Source organism: Neomonachus schauinslandi, chromosome 1 (assembly GCF_002201575.2).
Source record: "Neomonachus schauinslandi chromosome 1, ASM220157v2, whole genome shotgun sequence".
In the NCBI taxonomy this organism is placed as follows: Eukaryota; Metazoa; Chordata; class Mammalia; order Carnivora; family Phocidae; genus Neomonachus; species Neomonachus schauinslandi.
In genome coordinates, this window is record NC_058403.1 from 157062681 (window position 1) to 157076603 (window position 13923).

Below are 13923 nucleotides of genomic sequence, written 5' to 3' on the forward strand. Positions count from 1 at the left end.
GGGGCGGGCCCCCTGTCCCGTTGGGGGCCGGGCGGGAGCGCTGGCCCCCCCCCCCCCCCCCGGGGGGGGGGCAGGCAGCCGAGCTTCCAAATACCCCCCCCCCCCCCCCCCCCGGCCCCAGGCACATCACAGCTGCCAGATTCACGGGCCAGTTCAGGACGGTAGTTTAAGTCCTGGTCCCCGATTCTAACTTTACAGCAAGTGTGAAAGAGTGGCAATTTCCCCTGCTGCTTCCTGTTTCCCCTCCGCCCCCAGCCCCCAGATTGTCCCCAGGGCCTTCTGGAGACCAGTGACTACAAACAGATGAGAATGCGCTCAAGTAAAGCAAAGCTGACGGCAGGCATGCTTTGGGGTGAAAGGGAGCATCCTGCCTTGCTCGCCGGCCAGGGCTGGGGCACAAGCTGACCTTGAGCAAGACAATTGGCCTCATGTTCTCTTCTGTGAATTGGGAATGACTTTCTCTCCTTACTGGGTGGTGGCGAAAAGGAACTGAGATGGGGAGGGTCATGCACCGAGGGCCAGGTTGATGGGGAGTGGAAGCATCTGGAAGTGCTGGGCGGGCTCCTGCATCCCTGACCCTGGATCCCAGGGGACAACCTCCAGGCAAGGGGCAAAGAAGATCATTTAGAAGATTACCCTCCTGGCAGGCTGAGCCCCTGCCCTGACCCCAGGCACTGCCCAGGGGGAATTCGGGTGTTTCTCATCACCCCCGCCTGGAAAAGTGAGTGGCTCTGCAACCTTTCCCCAGTCCTGCAGGCTAGCCCAGGGCAAGGCCAAGTGAGGACACCCAAGTCTAACTCACACATCCTACTAGCTGGGCAGCCACGGGTTTTGCCTCTGTTCCCCGGGAATGACTCTAGCCCTGCTGCCTGCAGGGTGTGGGACATGGAGATAATCCCCAGGAAATGGCCTCATAAGCAGCTGAGGCTTGTTCTGATACACTGGATACTGTTTCCAAATCTCTCCTGCTGTCCCTTCCCTTGTGCAATCACATTCTAATTACACAGACAGTGTTTTGGGGGCCAGAAGCCTCTGTCCTCCTTGTCTGTTCTCCAGGCTAAATATACCCCAGCTTGTTGAAAAAAGAGCATGGAGGTAAGACCAGATGTGTGCAGGTCTGGCAGGGTGTGTGTGGGGCGGTGCGGTCTGGCAGGGGGATCGGTGTTCCCACATTCCAGGGGGTGGGGGCTGTCCCCTTCCACGTGCCTGTCTATACTCAAAGACTCGGGTGCCTCATTGCTGCCCACTTTGATGATTTGGGGAATCTCTCCAGCAGGAGTTTGTTGCCATGAAACAAATCGTTGGTACAGTCCACGGGCTGAGCTCCGGGAGAGGAGGCACGAGGCCAGGACTCGGCTTTGTGCTCTGTCGCTTGGCCCCGGGATAGGCCCCCTCCTCCATCTCCACTCTCTCAGGTGGGGTTGGTCTCTGGGAAGCCGTCCATCTCGGAGGTCTGTCACGGAGACCTCACCTAATCCAGGACCTATCCTGAACTATTCCTGTTAATCCTGATGGGATGAACTATTCCTGATAATCCTGAAGGAGCCACAAGAGTAAAACAGCCAAATTAAAGCCAAACCCACAAAAATGAACAAGCCAGCCAAAAGAACAAGGCCAGCGGAAAGCACAGAGAGGGTACTCTCGTTTGTGTAAAACACAGGAACAAATGGAGCGCGCCCATGCGTCCCAGTGGATGGAGACTCGGGCCCCGCCTCCACTGGGCAGAGAGACTGCCTGCTGTCTATCCCCTCTTCATCTTTCAGAGTTTGAACGCTGCGAATGTACTATTCTAATGATGTTTAAATTTTACACAAGGTTCTATGAGACACTTTCAGGAAGGCTGTCACGCGAGACTAGATGTGCGCAGGGTAATCAAGTCACCCGGGGGCGGGGAGGCAAATGAATCAGAGACTCTGTCAGTCAAAATCGCCCAAGACCCAGGGGCAGCAACAGATTTCATGGTGGGGAGGATGTGTCCTCAGGTCTGGGGGCAACAGGAAATCCAATCTGTCTTGGTTAACAAGAGGAGACCAGCACCCCCAGGGACGGCTGGTTCCTGATTTGACAAGGTGATCTATTAGCGCAGGGCTCCGGGAGGTCACGCTGGCAGCCTCGCCTGCAAGTTCCACCTCTGCTAGCGACTCTGAGGCGGAGCCTTGTGGCCCAGCTCTGGGCCCTGTCGCCATGACCCCCTTGTGCATTTTATCTGGGAAGCCCCACGGTCGCTGGCTGGTCTCTAACGGAGAATGCCCATGGCAGAAAATACCTATCTTTTGTGGGGAAACAACCTAGATGGAGAGCAGACAGCCCTGGATTCAGATCAATCACTCAAGTTATGTGATCCTCGCGAGTCACTCGCCCTGAGCAAGCCTCAGTGTTCCCATTCACAAAACAAGGGCACAGCCTCTCCCGAGGGCAATAACACACAGGAAAGCTGGGCACATGCTTGGCGCTCACTGAACTGAGTAAATCTTCCTGAATCAGAGCACATGGGTGCCATGAGAATTCCCCTCTCCGCCGTGACCCTGGTCTTGCTTGTTCTACTTGGAAAAGAACCCTCGATTTGAGTGATTTGGCCTCATGCTATATAATCACAGTCATGATGGGAGCCATCCAGGAGGTCACGCATCCTCTTGCACATGTCAATGACTATGAAGTAGCCCGTCTGTGCATTACCTATGGTTCTGGAAATTACCTTCATTTCTTTCCATGGCATAGGCAGGGGGGCTTCTGCCTCCCCTGCTGTCCTCCCACACAGCCCTGAAATTTACTAATGATAGTTGATTTCAACAAGTCAGTGGTGATTTGCCTTCAAATGGGGTAAAATTCAAAGAAGCTAGTATCTCTATGCTTCTGCAAATTAAGTAAATCATTGTTCTCTGGTTAAACTATCAGGTACTTCCAGGTTTCTCTCTTGCTCAGCCTGTCTCCATTTCAAATTGGTGACATCTCTCTATCTAAAGGAAAGCCTAGTCTACACAGGACCTGCCCACCCATCTCTGGCGTGGGCTGGAGGAAACACTTCAAAGACATTTTTATAAGGTTTCATTCCCTGTCCTATGCTCCCCTATTTGGGTCCTCAGGAGAATACTGGAAGCATCAGAGCTAAGGCAATTATTTAAATGTCCTGCCGCCGTTTGACGGTGAGGCCAGGGAAAGGGGGGTAAGCCGTGGGCTGATGGCTACCCAGTTCCCCATGGCCCCATGACCCCCACCTCACCCTTTGAGTCCTTTGAGAGTCCTGACAACTGGCTCAGACAGCAGCCCCACCTGGCATTGGCATAAGATTAACCTTTCCCTGGGGATATGGGTTTGGGATTCTCCACTCTCATTCAGTTATGCACTCTCTTAAACCCCATGCCCCTAAAGGATGGGTCCATAACATTCACAACCCACGTTCACAACAAGCAGTCCTGTGATGCCATGCTTTCATCTCCTTTCTCAGAGAGAAAGCACCTGTTCTGCTCCTAGGTAGTACAGCTGACCCTTGAACAATTCGAGGGCTAGGGGTGCCAAACCCCCGCCCAGTTGAAAACCATATATAACGTTGACTCCCCCCCCCCAACCCAACTACTAATAGCCTACTGTTGACTGGAAACCTTACTGAGAATATACACAGTTGGTTAACACATATTTTGTTTGTTGTATGTATCATACATTATATTCTTACGATAAAATAAACTGAAGAAATAGTTAGTAAGAGAATCATAAGGAGGGGCGCCTTGGGTGGCTCAGTCAGTTAAGCGTCTGCCTTCGGCTCAGGTCGCGATCCCAGAGTCCTGGGATCCAGCCCTGCATCAGACTCCCTGCTCAGCGGGGAGCCTGCTTCTCCCTCTCCCTCTGCCCCTTCCCCCTGCTTGTGTGCGCGCTCTCTCTCTGTCAAATAAATAAAATCATTAAAAAAAGAGAGAAAGAAAATCATAAGGAAGAGAAAATATATTTACAGCACTATGAAATCCACGTACAAGGAGGCTCATTGTAGTTCATACCTGTGCTCATTTGCCGTGTCCAAGGAGCTCGAAGTCCCAGAGCCAAGAGAATGGACACACATGCCACTGCCTACCAGTATAACCGGGACAACAAAATGATGGCTAAAACAAGGGGATGCATCCCTAGAGTCAGAGGGAAAAGTGCTCTGGGCCAGAGCAGAGCAGAGCTGCCGTGACTTCGCCCCTATGTCACCGTTAGAAATTGCCTGCAGTTCCACTCCCTGGGCACTTTTGGTTCAAGTTGGCAAACATTCAATGAAAATCAGCCCAAGCCCTGAACACAGATTGTTAACAAAGGTTATTTTGCTGGATTCCTAACCCGTGTCACCTTTTCCCTGTTTAACCTTCACCAATAAAACATGCACAGACAGGAAATCATTCTTCTTTCATCTCTAAGGAACAAAACACACCTGACTTTAGAAATTATGGAACCCCAGTGGCAACAATGTTTGATATTTGTCCAAACCTTCACACAGTAATGCATGAAAGTCCAAAAACGGACTTTGACCCTTTCCCCCAGACTCTAGCTATAAAAGGACATCCTGGTGGATGCCCTAGGTCCCAGGCACTGCAGGACTCGCCCAGAACCGGAAGTCCGTTTACCTTGAAAGTTGTTGCAGACTCAGGACTGGCAAGAACCAAAGGCGAAATGAGGACCATGCCGGAGAAGTGGCTTGGCCTCTCCACGGCCGTGAGGATGGCGATGGCACCTCCCTGCAAAGCAAAAACAGGCCAGGGTTGCTGGGTGCCGGCTTCCGCCAGCAGACGTATTTCTAATAGGCACCATCAACGCACTCCTCCGAGCTGCAGGCCTGGCCCGGAGCCCTGGGGAGGTCTACCTTGGAATAGACACCATGGAATGTTGGATAAACTGGATCTGCAATTATTTTATTACACATGTTTTTTTTTCTCTGGGTTTTCCAAGAGCAAACATTTCAGAGAGATATAAATAAGGTTCCTGCTTGTGGGCTGCAAGTTAAACAACACATTCCTACTTCATTTCAAGCCAAAAGCTGGCAGACCCCCAATGCATCCATTCCGTCAGCCTTAATATGAGATTTTTGTTTTTGTAATCGGATTATAAGAAGAGATCACTCTACTTTTTTATTTTTTCCCCCTGGTTCGGTCAATGTCCCAGAAATTTCGGTTCCAAGAAAAATACTTAGTGAGCATGGATGGTGCTGGAAGCATGAGGCCTTGACTGGGGGCCTGAAGCTGAGGGTAGTTGGAAGCCGGTGTTGAAATCACAAAGGCTTACAGAGGCCGGGCAGGTAAGAGAAACACAGGAAGCAAGACAGGCTGCGATAAAGGGGGCGGAAGCCCTGCCCCAGAGTGAAAAGTCCCCCGCTGCACCCCACCTTCACATTTCATCAGTTCAAAATTCTCTGCCAGCCAACCTGTCAGGCTGTCCGGGGGTAGATGTGCCACCAATTTGCAGGTCGAGGATTTAAAGATTATACTTGGTTGATTCTTAGGGTATCGTATACATTTAAAAGGTGGAAAAGATTTTGAATGACTTTTAAGGAATTGTTTCCCTGGGAGAGACTGTACCCCCAGTTCCCATTTGTACTGTACAAGCGGGAGCAAGCACCCAGGGTTTGGGCACTTTCCCTGGGCTTCTCGCTGACTGAAAGCCATCCCCACTCTGAGAAATGGCTCTGCAGGGAGAAGTGCCCTTGGGAGCCTCACTATGAAATGGCACCGAGGGGCTAACAGAACTTAAAAAAAAAGACTGGTTTCCTAAGAGGCCCCGCACCGGAGGTCCTCAGGAAGGACAGGCAGGCAGCCTCCTGGTGCCTTGGGCCCCAATGGGAAGCCCCCTCTGGGGCTGTCTCCAGGACGCTGAACCTGGCTTGTCTCGAGCACTAAAGTGCCCGGGAGCTCCAAGTGCAGGGCACGCAGTGGGGGGGCGGGGGGGGGGTGTCAGCAAGGCAGAGAGCAGATGGGGTGGGGAGCCCCTCTCCTTCATCATGGGGTTCTCACGCCTCCTACCCACAGTGAGGCTGGGGACCGGGCTTGATTTGGGCGGGGTCTTCGGTGGTCTACTTACCATGGAGTGGCCCAGAAGGAAGACAGGAAGCCCTGGGTAGTTTTTCTGCATGGTATCCACGTGCTGTAACACGTCCCTGATGAAAACTTGGAAGTCAGACACTACCATCCTGTCTCCTTCGCTCTGTCCGTGGCCAACTGGAAGGGACGGGAGATGAGAGACCTGAAGTTACCGGGAGGCCGTCTGCTGCGCAAGCTCAGTGGTTTCCCTGCCGCAGTTACCCACCACTCTTGACTGAGGACCCGAATGTATCATCCCATGGAATCCTTTCTTTCCAACCACTGCCCCTCGTGGGAATTCTCTTCCTGTTTTACAGCTTCGGAAGTGGAAGCACAGACTGGTTAAGGAGCTTGCCCAAGACCACACAGCCGGGAAGTGATAAGCCAGGATGTAAACGTTGCAAAGCCTGTCCACGCAGCCAGGATGCTTTCCTTGTGGCTGTTTCCAAGGAAGAAAGGACAGGTGCACAGAGTCTCACCAGGCCTGATTTTCTACCAAGTGGCTGGGAGTGAAATTGACGGGACTCAGAATTTTCTGGGGGTTTTCCCAGCTCCTTAATCCTCACGGTTGTATTTCTTTTTTTTGTTTGTTTGGGTTTTTTTGGTTTTTTTTTTTTTTTTTGCCTTTCACCAGGTACAGTGTTGCATCTTGTCACCTCACTTTACAGCTTTCAGTGATGACAATCTGACAAACACACAATGCAATAAAATAGTCAAGTGTGTTTGCCAGAAGTCTCAACGAAGCTGTGATAAAACTAGGTCACAGCGTATTCCTCCTGGATTTTATGATCTGTTGCATTTCTGTGCTGTTCATTTCCCCTTGTTCTTTTCTTAGGGTCTCTCCACGTTTTCCCTTTCTGAAGGACATCAGTCGCTATAGAAACAGTGTGCTGGCGGCTGCAGCTTCCTTATTCAGGCTGCAAGCAGCTCACGCGACTGTTTGAAAATCACAAAAAAGAAAGAGCTCCCAGAGAAGAGGGGCCACGCAGCCAGGGTGTCTGCCCAAACTCTTCCTGCCACCTCTGCGGTGTGTGTGTGGGGGGGGGGGGCAGATGTCATGGGAATAATGATGGCAACACTCATTTCACAGATAGAAAGGGTAAGGATTTACTGCCTAGAACTGACAGGCTGCCCGCACCTCAAATTCAGGTCGTTGGGCAGAGGGCAAGCTCCAGTTCCCTACTATCCTGCTGCCCGCCATGCGCCCCGCCCCCGCCCTGCCACCTCTCTGACCGTCACATGGTGCCCGGTGCCCACCAGCTGTCACCTTCTCAATGGCACCCTCTGCTCCCTCGACCCCTGAGGGTTTTTTTCCCTCCTTAAATTTATTTTTATTTTTCTATTGTGGTAAAATATACATAACACCAAATTTACCATCTCAACTACTTTTCCGCATACACTTCAGTGGGCTTGAGTACATTCACGGTGCTGTGCTGTTAACCACCACCATCCACGTTCAGAACTTTCCCGAACTGAAACTCCATACTCCTTGTTATGGTCTGAATTGTGTCCCCAACCACCCCCAAATTCTTATGTTGAAGTCCGAGACCCTGTAGCTCAGAATGGGACTGCATTTGGAGATAGGGCCCTCAAAGAGGTGATTTAATTAAAATGAGGCCATTCTGGTGGGTCTTAACCCTATCCCACTGCTGTCCTTATAGGCGGAGGAGATTAGGACACAGGGATATCAAGGGCATGTGCACAGGGGAAAGACCACGTGAGGACACAGAAGGTAGCCATCTGCAAGCCAAGGAGAGAGGACTCGGAAGAAACCAGCCCTGCTGAAACCTCAATCTTGGGCTTCCAGCCTCCAGATGTTCGAGAAAATAAATGTCTGTTGTACAAGCTGCCCCATCTATGGTGCTTTGTCATGGCAGCTAGAGCAGACTGATACACCCATTCCACAATAATTCCCAGTTCTCCCTGCCCCCTATCCTTAGAATATAGTTCAGTAATGATATGCCAGAGTCTTGTGTTTAAAGTTCAAGTTATTGCAAATATGTCATAATTTTTTCCTCTGTGTGCTTATGTTACTAATTTGATATATAATTGGATTTATTAATTTCAAAATAAATTTGTTTCCAGCTATAAGTTTTGGTTTTCAGTTTTCTTTTCTGAATAGATACACATTGACCTGGTACAACAGTTAGAAATTTATAAAAAGATTCATCCAATGAAGTCTTCTTTTTTTTTTTTAAAGATTTTATTTATTTATTTGACAGAGAGAGACACAGCGAGAGAGGGAACACAAGCAGGGGGAGTGGGAGAGGGAGAAGCAGGCTTCCCGCCGAGCAGGGAGCCCGATGTGGGGCTCGATCCCAGGACCCTGGGATCATGACCTGAGCCGAAGGCAGACGCCTAACGACTGAGCCACCCAGGCACCCCTGAAGTCTTACTTCTATGCCTACCTACTCTACCTCTCCTCTCTTGCTCCCTATAGTTAACCATTTTAATTATTTTCTGGTTTTCTCTCGAAGCATTTCTTTTTTGCAAAAATACGTTGCAATGCGTGGTATCCCTTTGCGTGAGTGAATGGAAGTTTCTGCAAGCAGTCTCTCGTTGAAAATTGTGTGCTAGCCAATCTCTTGTTTATTAAACAGCTGGCTATAATAAATAGCCTGGGGGTGTTCTAATTCACCCTGGTGAAGGGGTGCCCTCGGGGTAATGTCTAGATGCCGATTGCTTGGTTGAAAGGTACGTGCCCGTCTCACTTAGGTAGTTTCTGCCAAATTCCCCTCCACGTGGGATATCTGGTCTTGACTTGATCACCCAGGTATGGGAGAAGGCTGTCTCTCTCAGCCTTACCAACAACGCGTGTCGACTGGCGTTTGGGTTTTTACCCATAAGATAGGGGAGAAAGCATAGTTTGAACATCTCATTCTTTAAGAACCAGCTGTATTTCTTTTGTGGTGAACTGAGAATTCATGTCTTTGCTTATTTTTTTCTGTCTTGCATTTTGTCTTGATATTTAAGAGCTTCTTCTGTATTAGTTGGTCTTTTGTCCTTTAACTTCATTTATGTTGTGTTTAGCTGTGCAGGCGATTCTTATTTTTAAATAGCCAAATAATAAATCCTTTCTTTTTATGGCTTCTGAATTTTTTTTTTAATTTTTATTTATTTATTTATTTATTTGACAGAGAGAGGCACAGAGAGAGAGGGGGAACACAAGCAGGGGGAGCGGGAGAGGGAGAAGCAGGCTTCCCGCCGAGTGGGGAGCCCGATGTGGGGCTCGATCCCAGGACCCTGAGATCATGACCCGAGCCGAAGGCAGACGCCCAACGACTGAGCCACCCAGGCGCCCCGGCTTCTGAATTTTGATTCTTGGTTATAAAGGCTTTCTCCACTTCAGAGTTCTAAAGGGTGTCGTCAGTCATACATTGTGAGTTCTTGTAGGTTTCATTTCTTTTTTTTGTGGTAACATGTACATAACCCAAAACTATATGCATCGCTTCGAAGCATCCAGCTCAGTGGCCTGAAGGACACTGACAATATTGTGCAACCATCACTTCTATTGAGTTGCAAAATGCAGATGGGTCTTAATTGTCTTAACAAAAGTCCTGAAAAAGTCCTTCATTACTTCACTGAATTGTGAGGTCATCCTTGTCATATGCGACAGTTCCCATTTTCACTCGAATCTAGTCTATTTCTGGATTTCTGCTCAGTCCGCTTATTTGGGAGTTAGCTCCTGTTATTAAGCATTACAGTATCTGCCTATCCTTTCTACAGATTACGTGCAGGAGGCCCCGGGCACTCCCCCAGCTCGCCCTTGTTCCTGTCCGTGGCTCCCATTCTCTGGCTCTCCTCCGAGTGTAGATGTCTCCTAGCTACACAGTCTCTGGCTCCTGGCTCTTTCTAGAGCTGCAGATCCGTCTTGCCAGCTCCTGGTCTGAAAGATTTCCGATTGTCCCGTGGCTCCTAAAACTGCTTGCAGACCGGCTCTCCTCCTGGCTTCCACATGGTGCTCCATGGCCCCATCGTCTTTCCAAATCATTCAGGCCCAAACAGCACTGTTGTCTTTGACTTTAATTCTGTCCCTACAGCTAGCTAATCCCCGATTCCTTCTGGATTTCCAGAGGCACAGCCTCCTGAATCGGTCGCTTGCGCGGGGGAGGGGGAGGCCCCTTCTGGGTTTCACCAGCCACGGCCTCCTGACTAGCCTCCCTGCCCGCCGCAAGCTCTCTCAGCTCTAACCGGCTCTGCACTGCCCTGCTCTGCTTCTGGAAGCTGCTCTGATCCTGCAGTGGCCAGACGTCCCCCACTTTCCAGAGCTCGGTCTGCACGTTCCAGCCCAGGATTCGGGGCCTCCATTAAAGGCTCCAACACGTCCCTCTGCCTCGAGAGAAACATTCCTATAGCCCCACTGATACCCCCCTGCTCACTGTTCCTCAGAGCACACCCATACCTCCTGCCTCGTGCCTCTCAGGGAACAGCCAGCCCCTCTGCGGCGGAGCCCTCACTCCTGTGCCAGGCCAGGAGCAAAGCCCTTTAAGACCAGGCACCAATCCTATCACTTCCATGAAGTCAGCTGTGATCCCCTGGACGCAGGTGTGATTTTTCCCTTCCCCCAAAGCACTGCTTGTCTTTGTCACACGTGAGTTGATGAGACTTTCCCTTCTTTCTCTCCTCCAGCACCATCCCTCCCCCATGCCCTGAGGATCCCTGGAGCCAGGGTGACAGACAAAAGCTTCAATGAGTCCCCCCCCCCCCCCCCCCCCCCCCCCCCCCCCCCCGGGGGGGGGCCGGGGGGGGGGGGGGGGGGGGGGGGGGGGGGGGGGGGCCCCCCCCCCCCCCCCCCGCCACTGTACTGTGCGGTGGAGGATTCTAAGGCGAGTCTGGCTGGACTGGGCAGAAGAGAGTGCTGTGCGTGATTAGCGATGTCTGCTATGGACACGAACTAAGGAGGAGGAAGTTCAGTGCGCATGTACCCCATATTCACCAGGCTGTCCTGGCGAGCAAGGATCCCATTTTACTCATCTGCACTTGCCTCAGGGCTCTGTGCACAGACCTGGCAGAGGGTAGGTGCTTGATTAATGCCTGTTGAAATGAATTATAGGCAGTATTTCCATAATGGCCACACATCAAAGAGATTTAACTCCAGGACTCCGGCTACAGTGGATGTGATACATTTCCTTTCCCACCATGTAGACGGAGCCTACTGAGCAACAATTTGCACATGCAACTCAGATTCTTCTTTCCCTTGTATCTTTTTAAAGAACCCTGCGCCACAGACCTTGATCCCACGTACTTTGAGTTTTGTTTACCTCTATGTACTATTATTTTATTTTTTATTATTTTTTATTTTCTCTATTTTGTCGCTTTAACATCTGACCCTAGAGAGACTGCCCCTCCCAGCGTTCACCAATTTCTAGAGATGGGAAAGAACTTACCTGTGAGCTAGGCTTCCATATGTAACTGACCACTCCAGAGCCCCACCACCCCTCCTCTATGGCGCTCGCACTCCAGGGCACTAACCCCCTGCCCTAAGCACCCCAGAGCCAGGTACCGGATAAGGAGGGACAGCCCCGAGCCCCAGAGCATGCTGAAATTATTCAAACTAGTCAATCTTACACCTGTTTGCCCTGCCTCACCTGGTTCCACGTTTCCCCCTCACTCTCTCTGCCTCCTGATGACCCTGGAGCCACATCTTCTGTTTCTAGGGCTCTGTGCATATAATTAATTCTTATTTCATGACAGTCATTCCTGTGTCTGTGTGTCTCACCATACCTGATTAAAACAAGTCTTAGGTAGTCTTAAACATCTAGCACTGTATTTGATGAAAAATAAGCACTTAGTAATTCTCTGTTGAATGGTTAAATAATCCCAGTCTCTCTTTGTCTCATACATAATCTTTCTATTTTCCACACTACTATTATGTGCAAAAGAGATTGCTGGGAAGTATCCAGAAGGCTGATAATCCTGTTAATGTTAGAATAGAAAGAAATGAACACCCCACTTGCCTTTTATTAGGGAACCAGTCCTACTTAGTATTCATTTTCTTATAGAAAAAAAACGCTGGTAACATACAGCCTGAAGTAAGGGAAGAGAGAGTAAGGGTTCACAAAGTGGGAATAACAATGCCCGATACTTGAGTGGCAGTTGATAATTTACAAAGCCCCTTTCCCAGGGTTTAATCCATCTGATCCTCACGACTCTGTGAATTAGGGTTCCAGTGCCCCATTTTCTAGCAGAGGAAAGGGACCCTCAGGCAGACTGGATGGAGCTCGGCCCCGCGGTGATTCGGGGTCCAGACTCCACATCCAGTGCTTTCACAAATGTCACGGCTCTTTGGGAAACGTGGGCAGGAAGCGAGAGGCTCGGAAGCTGGTAGAACGAAAAGAGAAGCCCTTCCTCATAGGGTAAAGAACCTGAGGCGAGCACACACAGCCGGCACCTTCCCTCCGGGCTTGTGCCGGGAGCTGCTCACACCGGAGGCAAGTGCTGGGAGCGGCCCATCAGCCTCTCTCACGCGGGGCAGGTCGCACTCGCCAGGCGGCTGAGCTCTTTACTGCATGTGGATGTGCAAACACGGGGGCCCCGGGAAGCGTCTGTAGAGAGCCTTCCCAAACATTTGAGAGTGGGGTACAGTGGGAACATGGAGGCTGGGCAGAGACATCTACAGTAACCACAGCAAACGGCACCAGACATTTACGGAAGACCTCATGTCTATGAGCGCCCTGTGTTCAAAGGTGTGACCCGTCTCTGGGAGGTTCAGCAGATGTGGCCTTTGCTCTGGCTGCCAGGAGTGAGGAGGGGAAGCTTCATCTCTGGCTGGAGGGAGGGAGTCATCAGGGTGGGGTGAGGCTCCCAGGGTGGGGTGGATGGAAGAGGCAGCGAACCAGGGACTTTGCTCAATGAAGAAGGACACATAGTCCTGGCCGAGGTCCTGGCCCTGGTCTCTGGCTCTGCCTCCACCCGCTAGGCCCCGACATGGAGGAGGGCAGCCCGCAGCTCAGAGGCTGGCCTGCAGCAGCAGCATCTACTTTCCCTGCAGACCAAGAGACCCACAGAAGCTGTGACGTCCACAGGAAGCCTTAGGGTAGTGGAGTTGTAAGCCACATCTTACCTTTACCACCAGGGAAGAGATGGGGCTTGTGTTATTGAAAAGGCAGTCCTGTGAATACAGGTGTTAACATCAGACCAGTTCCCCTGGCTTCTGAAAGGCACAGGTCAGTGAGGCGAGTCTAGAATGATGACACGGTTTCCACGAGACCTCAGGGTGCCCAGGTCCCAACTTGGCCATCTGCCCTGTGAGAGCAGCGCCTGGAATCTCTGGTGAGGGGTCTGCGGCGGGGGCCCATGGCTTCGGTTTTCCTAGCTCCTAACCCCTGTGAGGGCTTCTGGACAAGCCGAAAGCTCTCCTTGTTTCTCACCTCTGCTCCTTTGGAGGTGCCTCCCCACCCTCCAAGGTAGCTGCCTTCCCCACGGGCCACACAGCTGGCCTGCCAAAGAAACCAACGCTGTGAAGAGATGAAAGCACAAGGAGAAGGGCGCTGGTTTGGGCTTTGGCTCAGCTCCCCAATTCCCACAGAATTTTTTTTAGACCAGCGTTCGTTTATTTTGGCCAAAAATGCATGCCTTATTGCTATTCTATTAGCAGCACCTGCTCTGCTGTAAACATGGAAAGGAAGGAGGCTGGAAATAAGAACCATAACATCCCCTGCCCTCGAGGAATCTATTAGATTGCTAAGCCAGAGAACAAATGCAACGAGCCTCTTAGATGTATAGTTTCGGATGTCGTGGGCCAGAGGTAGGCGTTTACTGCGGCAAGCGTGGTAGAACACATTGGCTCGGGGCATGCTCAGAAACCAGCTGTTCTGGAAGGACAGCCTTGGGCCCGCCCTTACTGACAAGGCAATCAAAATTTGCTTCAGGCACTTTTTTTTTT

At 50.9% G+C, this 13923-nt stretch overlaps 1 protein-coding gene across 2 annotated transcripts in view; it reads right to left on the reverse strand.

Annotated features, from left to right (window-relative positions):
- Positions 1–13923, reverse strand: part of MGLL (monoglyceride lipase) — a 121470-nt gene that overhangs the window by 34170 nt on the left and 73377 nt on the right. For both annotated transcript variants that reach the window (XM_021695277.1, XM_021695278.1), the window contains 2 exons: positions 6040–6176; positions 4593–4703 (listed from right to left, as the gene is read on the reverse strand). In XM_021695277.1, coding sequence (XP_021550952.1) covers positions 4593–4703; positions 6040–6176 — 248 coding nt within the window. The remainder of the gene's footprint in view (positions 1–4592; positions 4704–6039; positions 6177–13923) is intronic.